The sequence below is a fragment of the Macrobrachium nipponense genome, chromosome 10 (assembly GCF_015104395.2).
Source record: "Macrobrachium nipponense isolate FS-2020 chromosome 10, ASM1510439v2, whole genome shotgun sequence".
Classification (NCBI taxonomy): Eukaryota; Metazoa; Arthropoda; class Malacostraca; order Decapoda; family Palaemonidae; genus Macrobrachium; species Macrobrachium nipponense.
In genome coordinates, this window is record NC_087204.1 from 23886737 (window position 1) to 23908742 (window position 22006).

General features: G+C 37.9%; 3 protein-coding genes across 6 annotated transcripts; 2 read left to right on the forward strand and 1 right to left on the reverse strand.

The window, feature by feature from the left end:
• The first annotated feature begins 2026 nt into the window (after positions 1–2026).
• LOC135223483 (protein Churchill-like) lies at positions 2027–5656 on the forward strand. Of its 2 annotated transcripts, none has more exons than XM_064261918.1 (4): positions 2027–2208; positions 3676–3738; positions 4389–4530; positions 5428–5656. In XM_064261918.1, exons 2-4 carry the CDS (start codon positions 3700–3702, stop codon positions 5589–5591), a joined length of 345 nt encoding a protein of 114 aa, XP_064117988.1. In that variant the 5' UTR covers positions 2027–2208; positions 3676–3699; the 3' UTR covers positions 5592–5656. The 2 variants fall into 2 exon arrangements, with proteins under 2 accessions (XP_064117988.1, XP_064117989.1); XM_064261919.1 differs by lacking the exon at positions 2027–2208 and adding an exon at positions 2257–2280.
• A 342-nt stretch (positions 5657–5998) lies between these two features.
• On the forward strand, positions 5999–8489 carry LOC135223482 (ribitol 5-phosphate transferase FKRP-like). Its single transcript, XM_064261917.1, has one exon. The coding sequence runs from the start codon at positions 6226–6228 to the stop codon at positions 7723–7725; it is 1500 nt and encodes a 499-aa protein (XP_064117987.1). The 5' UTR covers positions 5999–6225; the 3' UTR covers positions 7726–8489.
• Positions 8490–8827: 338 nt separating this feature from the next.
• Positions 8828–21087, reverse strand: LOC135223481 (uncharacterized). Of its 3 annotated transcripts, XM_064261914.1 has the most exons (14): positions 20934–21086; positions 20326–20514; positions 19610–19794; positions 17032–17151; positions 15901–16052; positions 15343–15523; positions 15004–15153; positions 14349–14639; positions 13747–13977; positions 12617–12836; positions 12102–12271; positions 11681–11797; positions 10960–11069; positions 8828–9904 (listed from the first exon to the last, which is right to left on the reverse strand). In XM_064261914.1, exons 1-14 carry the CDS (start codon positions 21004–21006, stop codon positions 9382–9384), a joined length of 2712 nt encoding a protein of 903 aa, XP_064117984.1. In that variant the 5' UTR covers positions 21007–21086; the 3' UTR covers positions 8828–9381. The 3 variants fall into 3 exon arrangements, with proteins under 3 accessions (XP_064117984.1, XP_064117985.1, XP_064117986.1); XM_064261915.1 differs by lacking the exon at positions 10960–11069 and having other exon boundaries at positions 9700–9904; positions 20934–21087; XM_064261916.1 differs by lacking the exons at positions 10960–11069; positions 11681–11797 and having other exon boundaries at positions 9700–9904; positions 20934–21087.
• Positions 21088–22006: the final 919 nt, after the last annotated feature.

Sequence of the window (22006 nt, forward strand, 5' to 3'; positions counted from 1 at the left end):
GTAGAAGGGGCACCCTAGAGACCTGGAGAACATCTCTTCCGATGTCAGATTATTGTCCTTCCGTGCCCCTGTCATGACGAGGATCCCAAGGAGGGCACGGAACTCCATGAGGCTCAAGTCCTTGAAGGTGGGGTCGTTTTGCTGCTTGAACTTGTTCCGGAGGGTGGTGATCTTGTCGTTGGTGTGGACAATCACTTCTACAAGCAACGTATTCGGCAAAAATTTGTCAAAGACTTCAGCAGGAGTCCTACACCCGAAGACAGCCATGGTAGGGCCGGCAGTGTCAAACTGGTCGATCTTCAGGATGGGTGGCATTGTTGGGTTTGGCTTTGAGTGCCACTTCGTGTTGTCCCTAGCCTTGTAGGAGTCATCCGGCAATCTCTTCAATGCCACACCTTCTGCAGGGCAAAGAGGGCCTCTCCTCCTTTTCCTACTCCTGATCTCCACGGGACTAATTTCAGGCACAGGAACAGCTGCTGTAACCGCAGGAGACACTGAAGGAGGCACAGGAGATACTACAGGAGGCATAGGAGATTCTGCAGGAGGCATAGGAGATTCTGCAGGAGGCACAGGAGATTCTGCAGGAGGCACAGGAGATACTACAGGAGGCACAGGAGATTCTGCAGGAGGCACAGGAACAAGGGAATGCAAACGAACTGCGTGCGAGACAGCCAAATCTTGTATCTCTTCAGGCATTTCTTCCACATGTTCAGCAGCCAAAAGCTGAACCTCATGTTCCTCACGCAGCCAGGTTTGGGCGTCGTGCAGGTCGTCCTGGACACTGTCTGCCTCAAAGGTAACTGTAAAAGGCTCTTCTTCATCACTACTTACGAAAGGGAGTTCCAAATACTCCTCCTCATTAAGATTTTTCTTGGCCATGCTGAAATCTGAAAACAGGAAAAAATAGAAAATTAGAAATTAGCCTCAAAATCACATTTTCGCTGCCTTCCGATCCAATATGGTGATTGGTACGGGTAGCTACACCATTCACTGATATGTTCCGATAAACACAATCAAATTATTTCACTAAGTAATAATAGAATAATGTAAAATGCGAAACTTTTGCTGAGCAGAGCTGTAGCACACCCTGCTTTTACTGAGGCTGGTGAGCAGCTAACGGTTCCTGGCCGGAAGACAAGCGCGACCATGCTAGGCGTCTATAGGCAAAAACGAAAAAACGCACTTTTGCGCAGTTGCCTGGGCAGATCTGACACCACGCTACCGGTCCAGGGTAATAATTAAAAAGAAAATAAGCATCAAATTAATCGCGCGTCAGCGGATATCCGATAAATTCAATTAATCGTGCACCCAGGTGTTGGACTGATGAAAGATTCCCGTTTGTATAATATTTTGATTAACTCTGGATGTATTGTGTTTTTTCCTCGAACTTTTCAATTCACCAATTCTTTGAGCTTGTATCCTGAAATTACTCATGCAAATTATTTGGATGTCTATAAACAGAAAGAAGCCAGTATAATGCTATAATGTAAATCCCACTTACGAACTAAGTGCATATCGATCGATAGATAAATAGACAGACAGCCAGACAGAAAGATAGATAGATAGATAGTAGATAGATAGATAGATAGATAGATGTGTCAAGTAGTAAAAATAAATATTTCTATTATTGAGAGAGAGAGAGAGAGAGAGAGAGAGAGAGAGAGAGAGAGAGAGAGAGAGAATGATGCAGGTCTTGCCTTTTGAATATGATCCAGGATGAAACCCAAAACATTTTATCCTGCTTAAAAAACATTACCGAATTTTAATCAAATATCACACGATGATGCAGATTAGTGTGCTCGACTGAGCTTTTTTTTTTTTTTTTTTTTTTTTGGTTTTTTTTTTTTTTTTTTTACTCAAGGCTCAGCTGGGCATGTCTATCGTTATTTCATCCGTAAACCTTATCATCTACAATATACTAACTTATGCTGATCAGCTGCTAGAGCCATGATATTGAAAAGTTGATATAGAATTATAATTCATGGCAAAAACTCGCAAAGAATGACGATAAAACGGCATCATAGTGAGAGACATGACTACATTTCGCGATAAGCCAAGCTAACAACAACACCTGAAGCTGATTATTGTGTATTGACATTTGACGTTTAGGCTAAATCTGTTGGCCATTTGTGGACTTCGTAATGATCTATTGATAATTCGATAATTCTTGTTCCTTTGTACGTTCGAGACGCTTGAATAAGAACAGTGGTAAGTATTGGGAGTTTAATCTCTATGATGGAGAAATGATTTCTTCCCTGACATCGAAAGACTTTAGCTTACGTATGTTAACATGAGCGTTATTGCTATGCTTTGTCGTTGTAGGCTTATAACCTGTCCTGTTCTATCCCAATTTCAGGTCCGGGTTTATTGTCTTGACCTTCATTAACTGATAGAGATTGAGATAAATGTGTGTTAGATTGTGATATAAATGTATTTTAGGCATATGCCATTATAGCTATGCCTATTCAACGCTTTGATTTTTTCTATCAAAAGTACACAGGCCTACAGTATTATATTTATCCCTAAATATATAGGTTACTCGGAAATTATTACTTTTAAACCAATAAGGTAATCAAATATAGGTAGGCTACTAAAGTGTAAACTGGCTTGCAGTACCTAGCTAGGTAGGTAATCCTAACTCCCGTGTCTGGTATTTTTTCGATACCTTATTACATTTTCCTTATAGTAGATTAGAACTTGATAAATTATAGGAAATAGGTACAAAAGCTTTGATACGTCCTAACTTAACCTGACATGGCCCTAACATGACCAAGGGCACCCATAATCTTGTAGTGTTGGGTACTACCTCACCTCGGACTTTGCCCTTCCATTAGCCCATCTCCCTTTTAACCTGATTTTGGGCCCCACTCCTTAGAGAGAAACAGTAGAACACAGACTACTATACCACCTATGGCCTGATTCTTGTTAGTCGCTGACCACAATATTTATGGCCCTCTATGTCTTGTATGTTTATATTTACCATTTCCACATCGGGTATTAGCTACCTTGTAAATTGATTTTTTCCATAGTAATTTGGTTGCTTATCAAGAATTTACTGTTATTTTTTGCGGTCGAATGTACTTAAACTGTTATTAACCTCAAAACTGATATGTTTTTGTATGCTGGCGATCCTGGAGTGCTTATGCACAGGCACAGTGTTATCGGGAGCATTTGGTAAAAAGAGGGAGTTTCCTTCACTGGGGGTGCAGAGCCCCCCCATGCACCCCTGGCTAAGTATAATACAGCTTACTATACTCTGTTTTTTTCCATCTGTCCTCCCGCCTGTGGTGTTTGCGTATGGTAACACTGCGTCCCGGGCTCTAGATAGTTACATTCAGCTTACATTCAACAATTATAATAATGTCCTATTTTGAATATTAACAGTGTAATTCGAATACAGTAAATTATTAAAACACTTTTCAATTGCAAATGTACACCCAGATATCCTTTTATATACCTAAAACTTACTCATTGCGTAACTATTTAAAGCCTGGGACGCAGTGTTACCATACGAAAACACCACAGGCAGATGGACAGATGGAAAAAAACAGAGTATAGGTTAGGTTAGGGTACCTTAGGTTAGTATAGTTCCTTTTATAATACGTTTATGGTATGTTATGGCGTTAGGTTATTATATTGTATCTAGCTGTTAACTGTTTATTTCTTTCCTTTCAGGGCAGAAACCATGTAATGTGAACAATGTGTCAAGACTGCGTCAAAGAGGAATATCCAGACAGGGTAAGTATGTCAGCACTATATTTTCATTTTTATATGTCTTTTTGGAAAGTATTGAATATGAAATAGAAGTTGTTTAGGAAAGTAATGAATATGAAATAGAAGTGTAGAGAGATCCATTTTTATGATGGCAGACTTGTTTAAAAGAAAAGAACGAGAAGCTATATTTTAACATGAAATAAGGAATTACAGTATGTAAATTCCACATATTTAGAAACTTAGTAAAGAAAAACAGTACACTAGTCAATATTGTGAGGTGCAGTTGTGTATTTTATAGTGAGAATTTTTATTTTTAAATTTGGTCTTACAATTTAGAAATTTCATATACTTGTGCTGCGAGTTTGAAGGCATAGTTAACCAGTCAAAGTCTCTTCAGTAGACAAAAGACTTCCTTAGTTGTTTTCTAAGTAAGTATTTTGTTTGATTTGGGAGGTTCCTGTTTCATTATGTTGTGTTACTCTGTCTCATAGACTGGCCCAAAGACAGCAGAACAAGATATAAATTAGACTCCAGTCACAAGGGTGCGATTTCAAACTGCTACATGATCTTATAAAAGTCGTGGTCACAAGTGATAACATGATTAAAGTATCTTCTCACATTTTAGTCACATGCAACATTTCCTGATAAATAATACATTAGTTTTTACTTTTCAGGGGACTTTGTGTCTTGATTCTGGAGCATACCTAGCAAATTTGCAAGGCTGCACTGGTTGTGGTCACAAAGACACACTCAAATCCATCAATAGGTCTACAATAAATCCTGAAGACACATCACAAGAGGTTATTGAATTTGATCGTAAGTATTTTTGTTTGTAGAACTGTTTTGCTTTTTCTTGGTACTATAAAAAGTTTTCTATCATAGTATACTTTGAAATTTTTTCCTATACCATCTAGTTGGAAGAGATGACTGTATCTGTTTAGAATCAAGTAAACTGAAATTTGTTTTGGTTTTTTTGAGTCCTTATTTATAACAAACGTGAAAATAATGTTGGTTAGATAAACATTCCTTTCATTTTTCTGGTCCATAATAACTTATATTCCATGAAAAAAAATCAAGATGGGAGGACCAGGTCTGTAAATTGTTTACCATAACAGATGATAGACTGTATTAATCATCTGATGTCAACTGTTAAGGACCCTTCAATTTAGGTTTGATTATGAAATGCATGGAGTACCCCCAGTGAACTTATTTACTCTAGCCTAGCCAGGTTTTAAAGAGTAGGTTAAATGTTCATATTTGAAATTCAATTTCGATAAAAGTTATATTGCGGTATAACTTTTTTGCTGAGACAATAGATTCTACTATAGATATAGCACATGATTGTATTTTTTTTTTTTTTTTTTTTTTGCCATTTAATCCTTCGTTACTAGTATTGTACAATACGTATATGGAATTTTCTGTCTTGGATAAATACAGTTTTCTTATTTACCACTAGCATGTTTTTCAAGCTACACCAACCAAACTCAGGGTTCTTCTTCGTCAAGTGGTTTGATCAATTAAGCTACACCAACCAAACTCAGGGTTCTTCTTCGTCAAGTGGTTTGATCAATTTTATTTTACATATTTAAACTCTTCAGTTATGTTTTTACCTGTAGTACATAGATTCTGAAGTATATTATGCTAAAAAAGCAGGATTTTTGAGGAAAGATCAGCATCTAGCATGGATAATAGTGCACATGGTATCTTTTACAGATGTTTGCAGTAATTGTAATCATGTGATTGCTACCCATGATCATCATTTTTGGGTCGAGGAGGACTACCAGTATTATGAAATGAGCTGCATGCTTTGTGGTAATGCAGAGGACACACGGTCCTGTTATCCAGATGATCCTCGGATGGATGCTGTCCTGTTTTGAGATTGGAGGATGTGTTTTTCCTTGAAGATGTAGACAATAAAAAGAAATAAAATTTGAAGCAGGAAGTTCCTGAATCTTTGTCCCGTTCACTGGCAGTTGGCACGTCTCCTTACTGTACAACTTTGGGTGTGTAATAGAAGTTTCTCCTTACCATATGAAATGTTCATCTGCTGATTCTTCAGTTCATAGAGGCTTTGGTAATGTGATTATCCTGTGATTTTACTGTTTTTATTTTTTTATTAAAGTTGTTTTCATATGTAGAGCCTTATATTGCCTCACAGAGTTGTTCCTAACATTCTGAAGTTATCCTGAAGCTAGAGTTGAGTAATTTCAGGTATACAAGAGAATGAATGATCAAATCAAAATATTTGTAATTTGACTTGTTTCCATTGGTTTTTATAAACTTTGTAGTAGAATAGTAATGCACAGTTCCGCTCATTTGCAATGCTCAATATTTTATAAGGTGTGCAGCTAATACTGTGGATACACTACTTTATCAACAGGGGTTGATTGTACAATTTCTATGATAATACTCTACTGCTAGAACATTTTGAATGCCTTTGTATATATCCAGTACGTCACTGAATTAGTGTCATGATTTGCTTATGGTAATGGGAGATATATAATAATTAAGATGGTGGGAATGAAGAAAGTTCGCACAGTTGTAGTTGCTTTATTGGTAGCATTTGTGATTTTATTGCGGCAGATTTTATTGCAAAGATCATTAGAAGATGCAACAAAGGAGGAAAAAGCTCAGGTTACTAGTAGTTTGCATGACTTGACAGTTATTATTAGGGAATTTGAAAACTTTGATAACGATGTGAGTGAAACTGTTGAATCAGTCTTGAATGCTTGTAGTCACAGGTGCAAAATAATAGTTGTTAGTGATGACCTCGTGTATCCCCCCTTGCACTTGCCAAGACTAGTATTGCCGATGGTTTTGTCATCGGGCTTATTCAATCACCACCCTAATATTCATGATTACTTGAAGAGATCAAAATACGTTTTATTGCTCCCAGATGGTGCTCGATGCTCATCATCTACACAGCTTTTAGATCTGATAAATCTCCTAGAAACTGGGGATTGGCAAGTTGTAGCTGTGGGTGTTGGGGGCACACCACTCACTTGCTATCGCTATACCCTGGACATCCAAGCCTGGACACTTTCAATTGCTCCTGCTCCACAGAGTGAAGCATGTGATGCAATTACAGGTCGTGCTGCTTTGTTAATGAAAACCACAAGTCTCTTGCAGTTAACACATCCCCTTTCAAGACCTGTAGCACTTAGCATTGGCATACAGGGGGCAGCAAGGTCATGGAAAGTGCATGTTAGTCGGGGTGGGTTACTAGGAGAGGGTCGGCAGTTGTACGCTACTGAACATTTTCAGTGGAAACGCGATTCTGTTGAGGAGGAACGTAAACGTACTCTTTATGCAGATCTAGGTATTAAGAAGGTTGTTAGCTCTGGTGGAAATGTTCTTTGGTACGGATGTACACGCACAACAGCACGTTGTTTTCCTACTGTTGTAGATGACACCCCTGAGTATTTGTATCATGGACGGTGGACACCCCCTTGCTGCCTGGAAGGGCTGAGAGCCACTGCCAGACACGTTTTTCAGACATTGAGAACTTGCAGGGCTCGATGGTGGTTAGAAGGAGGATCATTACTGGGAGCTGTAAGAAGCGGAGACATTATTCCTTGGGATTACGATGTTGACATAGGGATTTATTCCCAGGATGTTGATCGATGTCCACAACTAAAGGCTGCCCGCTGGCAAACTTTAGAAGATGAAGATGGATTTGTATGGCAGCGAGCAACAGAGGGAGGATTTTTTAGGGTACATTACAGTACTGCTAATCATCTCCATGTTGATGTATTTCCATTCACCCCTAAAAGAGGAGTGATGACAAGAGGAGGAGCTTGGACTACTAACCATCGCCAAGATGTTGATTTCCCTGAACATTTCCTACGCCCTCTTGCTTCAGTAAACTTTGCCGGTGTCTTGGCCTCTGCGCCAAATAATGTCAGAGACTTTTTGGAGCTAAAGTTTGGTTCAGGAGTAATAGAGTCGCCACAGTATCCCAATCCAGAGGTTCTTTTGCCCTACAATATATCTTTATTGCCACAAGGATGAGAGAATGCTTGTCTCAGTTTTTATAATTGTAGTTCTCTTCATCTTGTAGTAGTTGCCAGTTACAAATACATATTGATGTTGTATTGTTGGTTATCTCTGTCTGATTGATGTGCTAATTCTTGTTACTGTATTGTGCAGTCTTCCAGTTTTGTTGTTCTATATTGTAAGTTATATATTAGCTTCCATGTAATCAAAAATGTCCTATACTAATGAAATTGAATTTGAGTATTAATCATGAAGCTGATTTTATTGGTTACTCTAGTTTGTTTTTCGTTATATCCATAACTTTGTTATTGATACTTGTTAACTATGTTTTGTAACATTAAAATTTTTGCATTTATATAAATAAGTGAAATGGAAACAAGGTAAATAACCTTAACAGTAAACTTATCTAGTCTTTTTTTATTGCCATGTTTAGACCTTTAAATGATAAAACAATGAGTAAATGTATGTGAGCATTGTGATGTTGAAGCATATCAAAACTGCTGCTCTGGTAGCAACCATGAAACAGAAAATTTCAGTTTAACATCCCAAAAGTTTGTTGTTTTGTGATTTAGGTCATCAAAAAGCATAAATCAGGAAGTTCAACATTGAACATTTCAACTGACTACGTAAATTTACAGCTTCAATAGAATACAGTTCTTTATTTTTTATGATATTTTGAATAGGAATAGCACTAAGGATAAAGAAGACTACTATTGTACTGCAAACTCATTTTGTGTAGTTTTGCCACATACTCATTGAAATATAATACTTAAATAATATTATTCATTTATTTGAGCCCTACTTTTCAAGAAAATGTGGTCAGAATTTTATACATTTCCACTTAATTCAATATTTGAAGAATTGCAATTGGATTAGCTTTTTATTTTGTTCATCACAGGAGGTGCGGAACACTAGTGCGTTCAAACCTGATTCACTTATCTATGGTTAAGATGTAATAAGTTTAAGACAAGAGTATTTTTTCTCTTGCCTAACCAAACTAGAACTGCTTGCACGTTTGCGTACGGTATGTATTTTAGTAATTTTTTATCATCACGTGCAATACCTTGTAAGGAAAGTACAATAATTTATTGAGGCCATATTAGACAGTCGTTTTTTTTTGTGTACATCACTGGTCATTATGATATAATAATAATAATAATAAATCAAGGTCTTATATATTAAGTCCCTCACTTAGATGGGAATTATTTCACTATATAGGTACCCAGGAGGTAAATGAAAAGTCAGTATGGTTGTAGAAGAGGATATTGATTATGGTGGCGGCGTGTTCACAATGAAACAACTTTGTATATTTGTGACAAATAATGCTCTTGATTACACATTTCACTGCTATGCATAGGCTCAGTGGTTTGATTAAACTATTTTTTAATGTTAATATTGTGACAGTATAAAAAGCTAGATTTATATTCTTGATTGCCTTAGAGGATATGTGAAGAACTGTAAAATCATACTGAAGACCCTGGGGAACAGGACAGTTGCAGAAGGACAACCATTCTTTCTAGCTAGAGTAGTGCTAAATATGATGCTCTTCATTTTGCTGGTGAAAGTCTTGATTCTAGTTCTTGCAAGGTCAGGATTAAGAGGTTTAAGAAAATTTATAGTCTTAGTTTTTTATAAAATAATGTTTTTTTCTGTAAAGTTTGATACCTGTCTTTAGCAATGCTGTTCATATTGTTTTCTCTTTGCTGCATCCTGGGTCACAATGACATAAGCAAATACAGAATAACCAATGATGTCGACCAAGTACCCAAATACAATACTAATGATGTTGAAGATCTCATCGATAGATTTTCCTTTTTCTGGTGAAGTTTTGTTGTTGTCAGACAATTTCTGCCAAGCATTTGATGTTGCTGGAAGCGTTTTGCCTGGCAAAATATAAGTTGGAGGATATGGAATATAGTCTTTGTCCTTTGCAAGTTTCCGAAGAAGAGCTTTTTCATCTGGTATTGGCTCCTCCGCTTCTTTCTTTTTCTTCATTTCCTCATGATTTTTGCTGTATATTTGAAGTAGACATAGAACAGTGTGATGAAGGAAACAAATAAACAGTCGCATCATGGCAAAGAAGAAATAGACATCTATGAGTTTTGGCTGAGCTGATTCTGGTACTGTCATACTAACTTGGCCGAAGAGAGAGGCTATCACAATCAAGCACGCCAGGGTTACCTGAGTTCGGTCGCTGAAAAAAGAAAGATGCTGTAGTTCCCTTGAATGTTCATAGCATCATTGCAAGTTTAGCAATCTTTTGCATACTAGAAAAGAGCTGTTTCATGAATGGAACTTATAAACATCTGATGTTCAGCTTGTTTCCAGTTTCTGTAAGGAAGAGCAATTGGATCCTCACATAGATTATAGATTAATTTTCAAATAACAGTACTGTACAATATTAGTTCAAGCTGACATAAAGTTCCTCGTTGGATGAGTGGGTTACATGCTTCCCTACCAACTCGGTAGTCCCGAGTTTGATTCTCTGCTCTGCCAATGTGGAGTCAAGAATTTATTTCTGGTGATTAGAAATTTCTTTTTCAAACATAATGTGGTTTGGATCCCACAATAAGCTGTAGGTCCTGTTGCTAAGTAACCAATTGGTTCCTAGCCACGTAGTAATATCTAATAATTCGGGCCAGCCCTAGGAGAGCTGTTAATCAGCTCAGGTTGTCTGGTTAAACTAAGATATACTAAAGCTGACATAATTGCTATTAAGCGTTACCAATTCTAAGGTACGCCCAGTTCTTACCAACACTATCCATGCTTTGAGTACCAAGTCTGTAGCATTACTTTTGATGTTAACTAAGTCAAACTGTGAGAGGAAAGTACAATCTTTTTGTATCTCAGTTTCTTGGAATAAAAATGTCAGCAACAGCATAAGGACCTCCATTCTAAGCATACTGAGAATGGTTTATCATTCACTCTAAAAATGTGTTATTTTAACAATTTATTTAATCTGTTAAACAATTTTCTACTTTGCTTAAGGATAATCTGAATAAAATCTTTATCTAATTGGCATGCTGGACAAGTAATAATGAGAATGATCATTGTTCATATTATTCTTTCAGGAAAAGTTAGGAACTAGAATTGTTAACTAGAGTGACAAATTATCACATGGATTAACATTTTCGACAGTTGTTTCTGTGAACGGACTGCACTTTCTGCATAGGCCTACTGACCTATTTTAAGGACTACAAAACTAAAATCTGCAGCGAAGAAGATTAAAAGCAAAGTCGTAAAATTTACCTGAAATTATCATAAGCGAAAAACTGTGTAAAGGATCCGATGAGGGTGAGAACCACGCATGGCAGGAATGTGGTGAGGACGTAGGAACCGTATCGTCGTTGCAAAAGGATCTGTTCCGTTTTGAGGGAAAGTTGGTATTGAAAGGTTACAATATCATCATTATTCTAAAGTCATTGTTAGATATATGGCCGGGCTGAAGCGGTTATTTTTACATGCAATGAAAAGAGACAATGTTAAAATGTTGGACAGCTCAATAGCTCTGCGAAGACATTTTACAAACCACATTAAGTTACTTTTGTAGTTATTAATTTGGAAACTAAAAAGAAAAATGGTGGACAGAAGGAAGGCTGTACCGTTGATTGTTTGTACTTGAATTCCAGAAATTTTACAAGGCCTTATACCTTTATTTTTATTGATATTTAAGGGTAAATTGGATACTGTTACAAATTAGTATCACTGAAACCTGATTTCATAAAGAACAGAGATTACCAGTTTGTCTTTATGTACAAATGTCAAAACTTTGTCTTGGTTGGAACAATCTTTTTAAAAATGCAATGACTTTTATGTAGCTATTTGCATTTTAATTACTGTTGTTTTCATTTTTTTATACTGATTAATTAAAAGCTATGAAGTTAGCTTTAGATCTTAAATACACATTCATATATAGTACTTCACTTTTAAAGTAAGCTACGACAATACATGGGACAAGCATCACACTTACATGAATTATCAGTGCATTACTTTTCCCCCCCGACAAGTGCACATGACCACTTGTGTGGCACACGGGGAGAGTAGTAAAGACTGACAAGGTGAAATTGTCTGGCTGCAAGTAAATCATCTGCGGAACAGAACGAGTCAAGAGGAAAATCCTATTATTTTTATTATTATTATTATTTTAGGTCAAATGAGAGACTTGGCTCTTATCACCCAATAAAAGGTGCTCATAGGATTGCATCAGTAACTTGGTAAATATTAAGAAGGAAGTAAAATATAGGTCTAATCAACCAATAAAAGGTGGTCATATAGCACTACTTCAATAATGCGCTCATTATGTAAGAGTGAAAGTATTGTCAGGTTTTCATGAGACACAATAACTATAACTATAGTACATTGCGAGCAATACTACCACCATTAACACGTACATCAGGATCAAAATAAGCAATCTGCTTCCCACTCTGCTTCAGCTTCAAATGAAACAGGCACCCGTGTGAGTCAAATGGAAAGAGCTCCAGGCTGAATGTGCAATCGAAAGATGCGGAAATCATCTCGCTGCGAGTGAAGTTGGCGTCTGTGTCACCCTGGTATTCGTAACCTGTGGAATTAGACACATTTCTTAATGCCAATTGTTACAAATTGACCGTTTAAGTTACTCTATCGAGTCGTGGTAATTATAACGGGAATTTCAATTGGCTGTGACTCCAATTTATTATAGGTCCTCATTTATAACATTACGGTACATGATTGTGAATAAAGTTTTCGGATATAACTGTGGTCTACAACAATTTAGTTTTGAACAAGAAAGGTGTAAAAAAAAATGCAAATCTGAGATGTACTGTACACACACACACACACACACATATATATATATATATATATATATATATATATATATATATATGATCATATAAATATATCAAGAGTACTTTAATGAACTAACCCTCTTGGCTCTCCAGGACGCTGGCTTCCCCAGGCCCATTCTTGTTGGCAATGATATTACTGATAACATTGGTATGATCGAGGTAGCCTTTATTATCCTGGAAAACGGCGTTCATGAACCAGTATTCAGGTGACCATATTGTCTCGGTAATGATGTTATCCTCGCTGGTATCACTCAGCTGCACGAGGGTGACCCGGCTATCTTTCCAGGATGATTTAATCTGCAATTGATTTATTGACTGATGTAATTTGTAAACTAGAGTGACTTGTGATTATACATAAGGTAAATGAGTGTACCTTTGTGGCGATGGATTCATTCTGGGAAGGGCCAGGTTTTTCTCGGATTATTCTGATAAAATGGGCACTCCTGAAAATATGCTAATATTGTGCAGATCCTGATTTCAAAATGGCCTAAATTTGTCGGATAACATGGTAGCACACTTTGGGAACCAAACGAGAGGAATACTCAATAAATCGCCAACTAGTTCTTCAAAGTATTCATAGTAACCCCCTGACCCAAAAAAATCTCATTCAAATTCATCTCAAAAACATAATTTTTTCATTGACCTAGACTGGTTCCTCTATGAAATCAAATGGAAAATTTTCAGCATTTTTCTAAATTACCTTGTGGACGGGTAGAGAAACTAGATACCATACTACTGTAAATGGATACTTAGTCTAACCTCTACTCAACTCCGTGTAACTGTTCAAAAATTCAATCTATCTAACTCTGGTGGAATTTCTGCATCTAGTTAGTGGACTTTGTCACCTGTAACTTTCCCATTTTTGCCGTCTTGGAAAAAAAATAGTATCACCTTAATACCACCACTATAACATATTGTATAAGTTCAGGCCTGTGCAGTCGAACTGTGCAGGTATAACTGAAGGTTAGTGGCTGCCTTTAGGAATCCGGGTAGATTTTTTTTTTTTTTTTTTTTTTTAACCCGGTATGTATCAGTCTTTGTGGCGTGTATTCCGTATGAACATAAACAAAATACTGTAAATAGCATAAAGACAATTTTTAGCCAAAATTGCGATTCACACACCCCCCCCCCACCCCCGCCCGCGCCACCATGACTTACTACCAGCTACCGCGAGTGAAACAATTTGTAGTCGGTGAGAAAATCGCACCTCAAGCTGAAGCGTGATCATCCCATGATCAACTTCGACGGCGGCGATCTTCCTGATGAAAACCTGCAGTTGCAGGGGCGTTTCGGGTAAGTGAGGTCTGTTGGGTCTGTACGACAAAGGGAGGGGCTTGACCAGCTGGCAGACCTCGTCAGACTGGTCGCCGCAGTCATCCTTCCCGTCGCATCTCTTTTGTATTTCGATGCAGGATCCATTGTAGCAGGTGAACTCCTCCTGTTGGAAGGTGTGGATAGAGAAAATTAGTACCATTTCCTGTCAGGAGTTCCTTTTATTATGGGGCGGGTCGAACGGGAAACAGGGTTGACATTTAGAATGTTAGCACTGGTGATAGCATTAATTGTATCTGGAAATATTCTAGAAATTTCTGAAAGAATAGTTTTTTTTATATAGATATTTACTAGCCTCTCACCAGACAACATCGCCAAATGTCCAAATGACTTTCTGTAGCTAATGTATAAGAAGCTAATGAAGAAATGGAAAATAGAAGATAAAAAAGATACAAGACCTAATTCGGGCTATGTCAGTGGGAAGCGTGGTCTTGACCGGGCCAACACAAATGATCGTGTAGGAAATTCACCACAAACCTGTGAGCATCCAGTAAGGACCATAGATATAGTCTCGTTCCTCTTCACGAAGTTCCACTCCTTCCGTCCGAAAGGGTTGGACTCGAGCAGGGGCGTAACGGCCAAGACTGTGCCCTCGAAATATTCCCTAAGGTACAGCTCGTATCCGTAGATCTCTGACGGTTGGGCTGTGATCTCCCTCCCGTCCAGCGACAGAAAGCGCGGGAAGAAGTTTTCCGGCTCGAAGTAGAAATTTTCCGCCGGTGCGGGGAAGCCGTTAGATCGCAGTTCAAATGACATGTTCCTTGGCGCCTGACGGAGATTGGAAGAGGGATATTTAAATTCACGTTTGATAAGCAGCAGAAGAAGGCATGCTTTGTAGAAGTTTTGTACTATCGTGCTGGGAGTTATGTGCATGATAGTCAAATGTGGAGCGACATGCATGAATTTATTGACGATAGTACACAAATAAAGCTCTATATCGTCCAAGTTTTTTTTTCAAGAAGGTGAAGGGAAGAATAATAAACATGAAATTGTAATCAGTAAACAAAAGGAGAAAAATTAGTATAAGCTCTTTCCATTTACATAAAAATGACAGATGAACTCGCGTTCTATGACTTCAGTATTGCTAACTTTGGCAACAATTTGACTGTGATTAAAAAGTGACTGTACTTACAGTGCAAGCGATGTAGATAGACTTCTCGACGCATTTTGCAAGGAGTATGTATGGTTGCCACACTAGGGGGGAGAAGATCAATGCGGGACAGGTGCCGTTTTGTCCCTTCACCCAAAACATGAATGTTGAATTCATGTATTTACGCGCTGCCTGCATGTTGAAAAGGGGAAATGGATTGGTTAATATCACCTTAACAACTGTGCCAGTACTGCCATTTATAAACGAGTGAGTATTTTGACAGACTTATTCATAATGAAAAATGCGCATGGATCACTGTGAAGGTTACTGCTGCTACTTTGGTCTCTAGATGAACAACCCTGTTAATAAGAACCTACTAACCTTCGCACCCATTTCGATGAAGACAGGGTCATCGATTTTTGGAATGCTGCCCTTCATGATCTGGCATAACGCCAAGGACTCGTAGTACCCATAAGACCCAAGAGCCACGGCGTAGTTGTGCGGGTCGTAGGGCAAGTAAACGTTGACGGTTCTTTCCTCCGATATTTCAAAGGCCATGGTGCTGCAATAGAGGGGATTAAGATGGCGGAAGACGGGATGTTCAAGAAAGCTGCCTTTGGTGAATGAATAAATCTTATGAACTTTAAGCTGTCAAGCCAATCACTGGTGAACTTCCGGTCAGTGGTTGTGAAAAGGGAGAGTTGGGGTTGGACAGCGAAGTAAAGGATAGTAGTACTAGGATACAAAACCGTACAGTTACGACATGAAATAATTATCCCAGCGGTTAGACATCAGACTGAAGTGAAGATATGGGAACATAGGTAAAGTACAAAGCCATATACTATACCCGTTAGACATTCCATTTCATTCCATATATACCTGTATAGACATTCCATTCCATATATACCTGTTAGACATTCCATTTCATTCCATATATACCTGTTAGACAATCCCGCGAAAGGAGTGTAATCAATTCGCGAGCCATTACGCTGGAGAGTCGTAATGAAGAGGTGACGATTGGTATAGGCCTTCCACTCGCCAGCTGACAGATCTCCCTCGGGAATCTCTTCATTGTATGCAATTTTTCTGACCTGTTTCGTAATAAAGGTTTCATGAAGTTTTCTTCGAGAAATAAAATCACATCTCAGTAAAACGTTTTTACCGAAAAAAAACATCGACATTTTGGAACAAATCACCACAACCAAGTGTCAAGTGTGATATCAATGATATTACAGAAAAAACGGAAAAAAATAAGTGATGGTCAATGCACCTTCACTGACATCTGATATTTTTGGGGTATTTAAAAGGGTATGGATATATTTTTCTACTTTTAAAAAATCCATTATTTTTTTTCAGAATTTTCTAAATTATCTGTTTTCCAGAATTTTCTACTTCTGCTCGAGGAAGGGCCTCAAAGAGTGACTTGTTCAGTCAGAAATAATACCTCGTTCGCCTACCCAAAGATTTGAAAAAGCAGACGAGATGAATGTTCACTTCGTTTTCCTAATGTTATGTCTACTGTCATAAGAAACTCTGCAGTAAAATTGCCCAGGCATTCCGTTGGCGTAACTTTGGCCATTTTATATTCCCTCGAACCTACATGAAGATTAATATATCGTATTATCAACGCATAGAAAACGGATTCTTTGAAAGGTGCTCTTTATTCTTACCGCTGAAAAGGGAGAAAATAGGGTTGAAGTGATAACGATAAAAAATCTATACTCTTGAACACAGCTTAACTATCTAGAGACACTGAAACTTGGGTCAGGTGATTAAGAAAATATTGCTTCTTGATCTGTGCGAGTCCTCATGATTTCAGTAGACAAAGTACTTCTCAACTGACAAAAGACTTACTCTTACGGACAAGCAAGAGAATCCTATCTAGATCAGTGAGATTCTGAAACTGGAAAAGGTCCAAAAGATTCCTATCTAGAGCAGTCAGATCCTGAAACCGAAAATACACAAGATATCTAGATCAGTCAGATTTTAAAAATGATAACGTCCAAGAGTCTTGTATACTAAGTAGGCCAGATTCTGGAACTGCAAATGTTATAGTAATCAACGACCAACCTCTTCCGCTGTGAGACGCCTCGCGAAAACGTTAGGGATTGTGGCATAACCGCAGAATCCCCCGACTGTTTTGTCTGGGTAGAGACCATCGGGAACACTGGCTGACACGTTGTAGGGTATCTGGAAAGGTGTGGTAAGTTAGAGTAAATTCACATTAACCATGCATTTGATGTCTGGGCCATTCCCTTACGACGCTCCTGATTGGCTGTTGATTTCAGGAGAAGTGGAACATACATCCTGCCCATGTGAACTCTCTCGAGAGACTGAGAGTTTCCAGTCCTGCGATTGGGTTATCAACAGCCAATCAGGAGCATCGTAAGGGACTGGCCTAGACGTCAAATGTACGGTTGATGTGAATCTACTATAGTATGTACGGTTTTCACAGTAACTTTCAAAGCTCTCCGAAATGGAATAGAATACAAAATTTAGGCCGAAGGCCAAACACTGGGACCTATGAGGTCATTCAGCGCTGGAAAGAAAACCGAGAATAGGTAGGTTTGATAGGTGTAACAGGAGGAAAACCTCAAAGCAGTTGCACTTTGGAACAATTGTTAGGAGAGGGTGGATAGCAAGATGGAAGAAAGATATTATGAACAGAGGTACTGTAAGTAGGGTGGCCAGCCGTCCTGCTTTAGGAAGGACAGTCCTGTTTTTGAGCATTCTGTCCTCTGTCCTGCTTCACCTTAAGAAGGACGCTAATTTCTCCTGCTTTTTGGGTTTGTCTAAATAAAAATATTAATGCTAAAAATATAAACAAATACATATACGAAAACAGTGAGAACTGATGGGCAAAAGAACCATTTATTTTTTTTTCATGAGGCCAATAATTTTATATAGTGGCTGTTGGCACAGTTAGGAACACTAGGCAAGGAGCCGCAGTGTACTTGTATCTGTCCAGCCAATTTACAAAGACTTCTAGCCAACAGAAAACTCTTAGAGATGGCAAGGAAAAGGGCAAAATGCAAACATCAGATTGCTAATTCCTTTAGTTTCCGAAATAATGTTAATTTTTTCACCCCAGTTATGTAATAAATTGTTCCATCTTCAATACAATTGAATATTAATCAATTTCAGTTCTTTATTCATACACTATTTGAGATTTAAACACTCAAGTCAAGTTTTATATATATATATATATATATATATATATATATATATATGTATATGTATATATGTATATATATATATATATAGTATATGTATGTATATATATATATTTTATATATATATATATATATATATATATATATATATATATATATATATATATGCATTTTATATTTCAACTCCTCAATAATCATGCTTAATTTAGGTTAAATTGGTGTTGGCAAAAAAAAAAAAAAAAAAGGCCTTCTTTTTGGGAATTTGGAAATGGCCACCCTAACTGTAAGTCTGTAACAGGAATGAAAGAGGTTGTCGCTAGGGGCCGAATGGACGCTGCAAAGAACCTTCAGTAATGCCAACAGTGCATGCCGTGAGATGCATTGGGCGGTACTAGACTCCTACGGGGTCAAAGCTCCTGAAAAACACAAATAATTAATCTGAAGAGTGAGATCACTGTGGACACCATTTTTCACCCCTTCATCTGGTCATCAAGAGACAGGTGAGAGCTAAATCACTGATGAAATGCAATACCTTGGATTTCCACTCATTTCAGTACTATAAAACAAATCACAAAATCAATATTGCAGCTTGGAAAGGGTACTTATACTCGGTTTTTTTCCATCTGCCCACCCGCCTGTGGTGTTTGCGTATGGTAACACTGCGTCCCGGGCTTTAGATAATTATATTCAGCTTACATTCAACAATTATAATAATATCCTGTTTCGAATATTAACGGTGTAATTCGCATACAGTAAATTATTAAAACACTTTTCATTTGCAAATGTACACTCAGATATCCTTTTATTTACCTAAAACTTACACAAAGCATAACTATCTAAAGCATGGGACGCAGTGTTACCATACGCAAACACCACAGGCTGGTGGACAGATGGAAAATTGTATTTAATAAGTCATTTTGAATGGTGACCAATTCACAACACTTTGATACTCGCATTACTACAGATGTTGCCAGTTGCATCTAAGATGTTTTTAGTGACCATACTGAAACACCCACTGAAATGTAGTACTACTTTTAAAAGGTAATCGAAATCAAATTAAGTTTTCGAGAAATTATGGGTCAGTACTCGAATCTACCCTTGAACCAATGAACCAGCCCCTACACCTTGAACCACGAAGATTCAAAGAGACTGACCCTCGTAGGGGGGTAGCGCCGTCAGTGCACCTCATGTGGCGCATTGTAGGCATTACTTAAGGTTCTTTGAGGCGTCTCTTCAGCCCCTGGCTGCAACCCCATTCGTTCCTTTTACCGTACCTCCTTTCATACTCTCTTTTTTCCTTCTTACTTTCCAACCTCTCCTAACAACTGATTCATAGTGCAACGGCTTCGAGGTTTTCTTCCCGTTACACCTTTCAAACCTTTTACCGTCAATTTCCGTTTCAGCGCTGAATGACCTCATAGGCCTAAATTCTATATCCAATTCAAAGAGACTGAGCGACAAAAGCAGGTTCTCACACTGAAATCAATAAAAGGCGCCTCCGTTCCTGACGCTGGCACAATAGGGAATGGCTGTGCATTTCGATAGACCGAGGGATTAGTACCAAACATGACGCAGACGTGGCTCCAGGCGAAGGGCGTGACCGATGTGGGTCCGTAGTAGAAACGAGACTTCTGCATGAGAATTGTGTTCATTTCCTCCACTGTGAGAAATAGAAGGCGTATATGAATCAGAAATGGCATATTCCACACAAATAGAAGGCGTATATTCGAATCAGAAATGGCATATTCCACGCCATTTCACGTTCGTTTTGAAAATCGGCGATAGATTTATCGTAATAAAAGGCGTGTCATGGTATTTATTGACTCTGCTGTGTAAAAGCGAAGAAAGCAGCATTAGAACTGAATAGAGCAAATCCAATAAAATGCTATTATATTTGAATATTAAGGCAAAATTAATGAAAACTGGTCATAAACTAGTGTCCTCTCTGAGCTACTTTTCAACTCTGTATTTGGCGTGTTTGTAAAATCAATAAAATGCTATTATATTTCAATTTTATGACAAAATGAATGAAAACTGGTCGTAAGCTTGTGTCCTTTCTCAGCCACTTTTCAACACTGTATTTGGTGTGTTTGAAAAACACGATAAAACGACGGGCCACGAACACTAAAGGCGAAAGCTACAAAGAGCGAGAGAGAGAGAGAGAGAGTAGGCAAATAGTTGATGAATATACTTATAAACGCAATCCTCTTGTTGAGTGTGAAAAACGCCACTCTGCTGAAGAGTTTGAACCGCAGTAGGATGTTCATGCAGATGGTTATCTCATTGGTGCCATTCGGGAAAAGAATCTCCTTCTGGATCCACGACGAAGACACTTTGGGTGACACCTCCAGGTTGAGTCCAAAGACCATTGTCTTGTTCTCTGCGGGCGAAAGGTTTGAGCGGTTATTCGGTCATTATGAAGACATAACTTGCTTTAAAAGATTCGGTTTTTCTCCAGGCATTTTAAGCATCATCTTCATCGATTCAAACGAGACAAGGATCCAATTATTATTATTATTATTATTATTATTATTATTATTATTATTATTATTATTATTATTATTATTATTATTCCTGATGTGAAGGAGTCAAAGGTATACAAATATGTAACTGAATATTTTGAATTTAGTAAAAATTAACACCCGCTTTTTTTTTGTTTTTAATGCCGGGAAAATGGTCCTTTATTATGAGATGATAAAAGGATTTAGGAAATACAGAATGCTGCAAAGAATTCCCTTAAAGACACTATCATGGTACCGGGAATTGGAATTTAAAAAAATTGAAAAGCTTTATACTCACCATCTGCCGCGAAAACCATCGCTGGCAACAACACAGAGACCATGAACAGCTTGATCATTATGTCGGTCGCCATCTCTGAGAATATCCCAAAATGCTCGTTCCTTGTCACATCCCTTGCTAGTCACAGGAAGTTCCCTGATGGAAAGGAAATCAGTTTACACACTAAGAAAGTTAGTAGATAATATCTGTAATTGGGAAAACGTCTTTGATGACTGTAAATTAGGGTAGCCTCGTACCAACCATGAGCTCCTTCCTTCGGGAGCACTCATCACCACTGAAAATACGAAAATCTTTCTATATAAAACACTCGGCAAATTTACTCTTACCTACGTAGAAGTTCACCGACGATTGCTGTTACCCACTTTGTTTATTTTCGAATACAGAGAGTAAAAAAACAACTGGATATATCATCTGTACTACACTTTTCGTACTACGTTCTTCTGTGAGCTGCCATCATGGTACGCTGCTTACGGTCACAGAACAACTTTAATAGGTGCTCAGTGTCCAGCGATTATTATTTTTTATTATTACTCTCACAGTGGTACGTTGCGCAGCTTATGATTGCAGCTATGGGCGCAGGAATTCTCCACGAAAAGATGGAATAACATTTCAAAGGCAAAACTTTCCAGTTTTATTCACACATTATTTTGTGCTTAGCAGATAACAATCCCATTAGCAATGGATACGCTTTCTTGGTTAACGTGTCTCATATTTTCAGCATATTGCTGGGGCATGTAAGTGCACTGGCGGTTTCTGTTTTAAAATCAGAATGACCTTAATCTTATATATGTCACATAGTATAAAGTAGATAATATCTTGATGTTAGTTGATATGCTTAGTAGTAGGTAGGCCTATAAGTCACTGGCTGTCAACATTTCTTCTTTTAAACAAATCGTAGAAAAACGAAACATGTTTTATTCGATTAAGAATAAAAGTGGCCATATTTTTCGAGAAATGAGGGTGCAAGAACAAAGCTGAAACCTCGTTGGATCTTTCATAAATTTCGCGTTAAGTGGGATTTTGGAATCTGCCGTTACGTGGTTTTAAATAAAAACAAACGAAACGACTTTAGT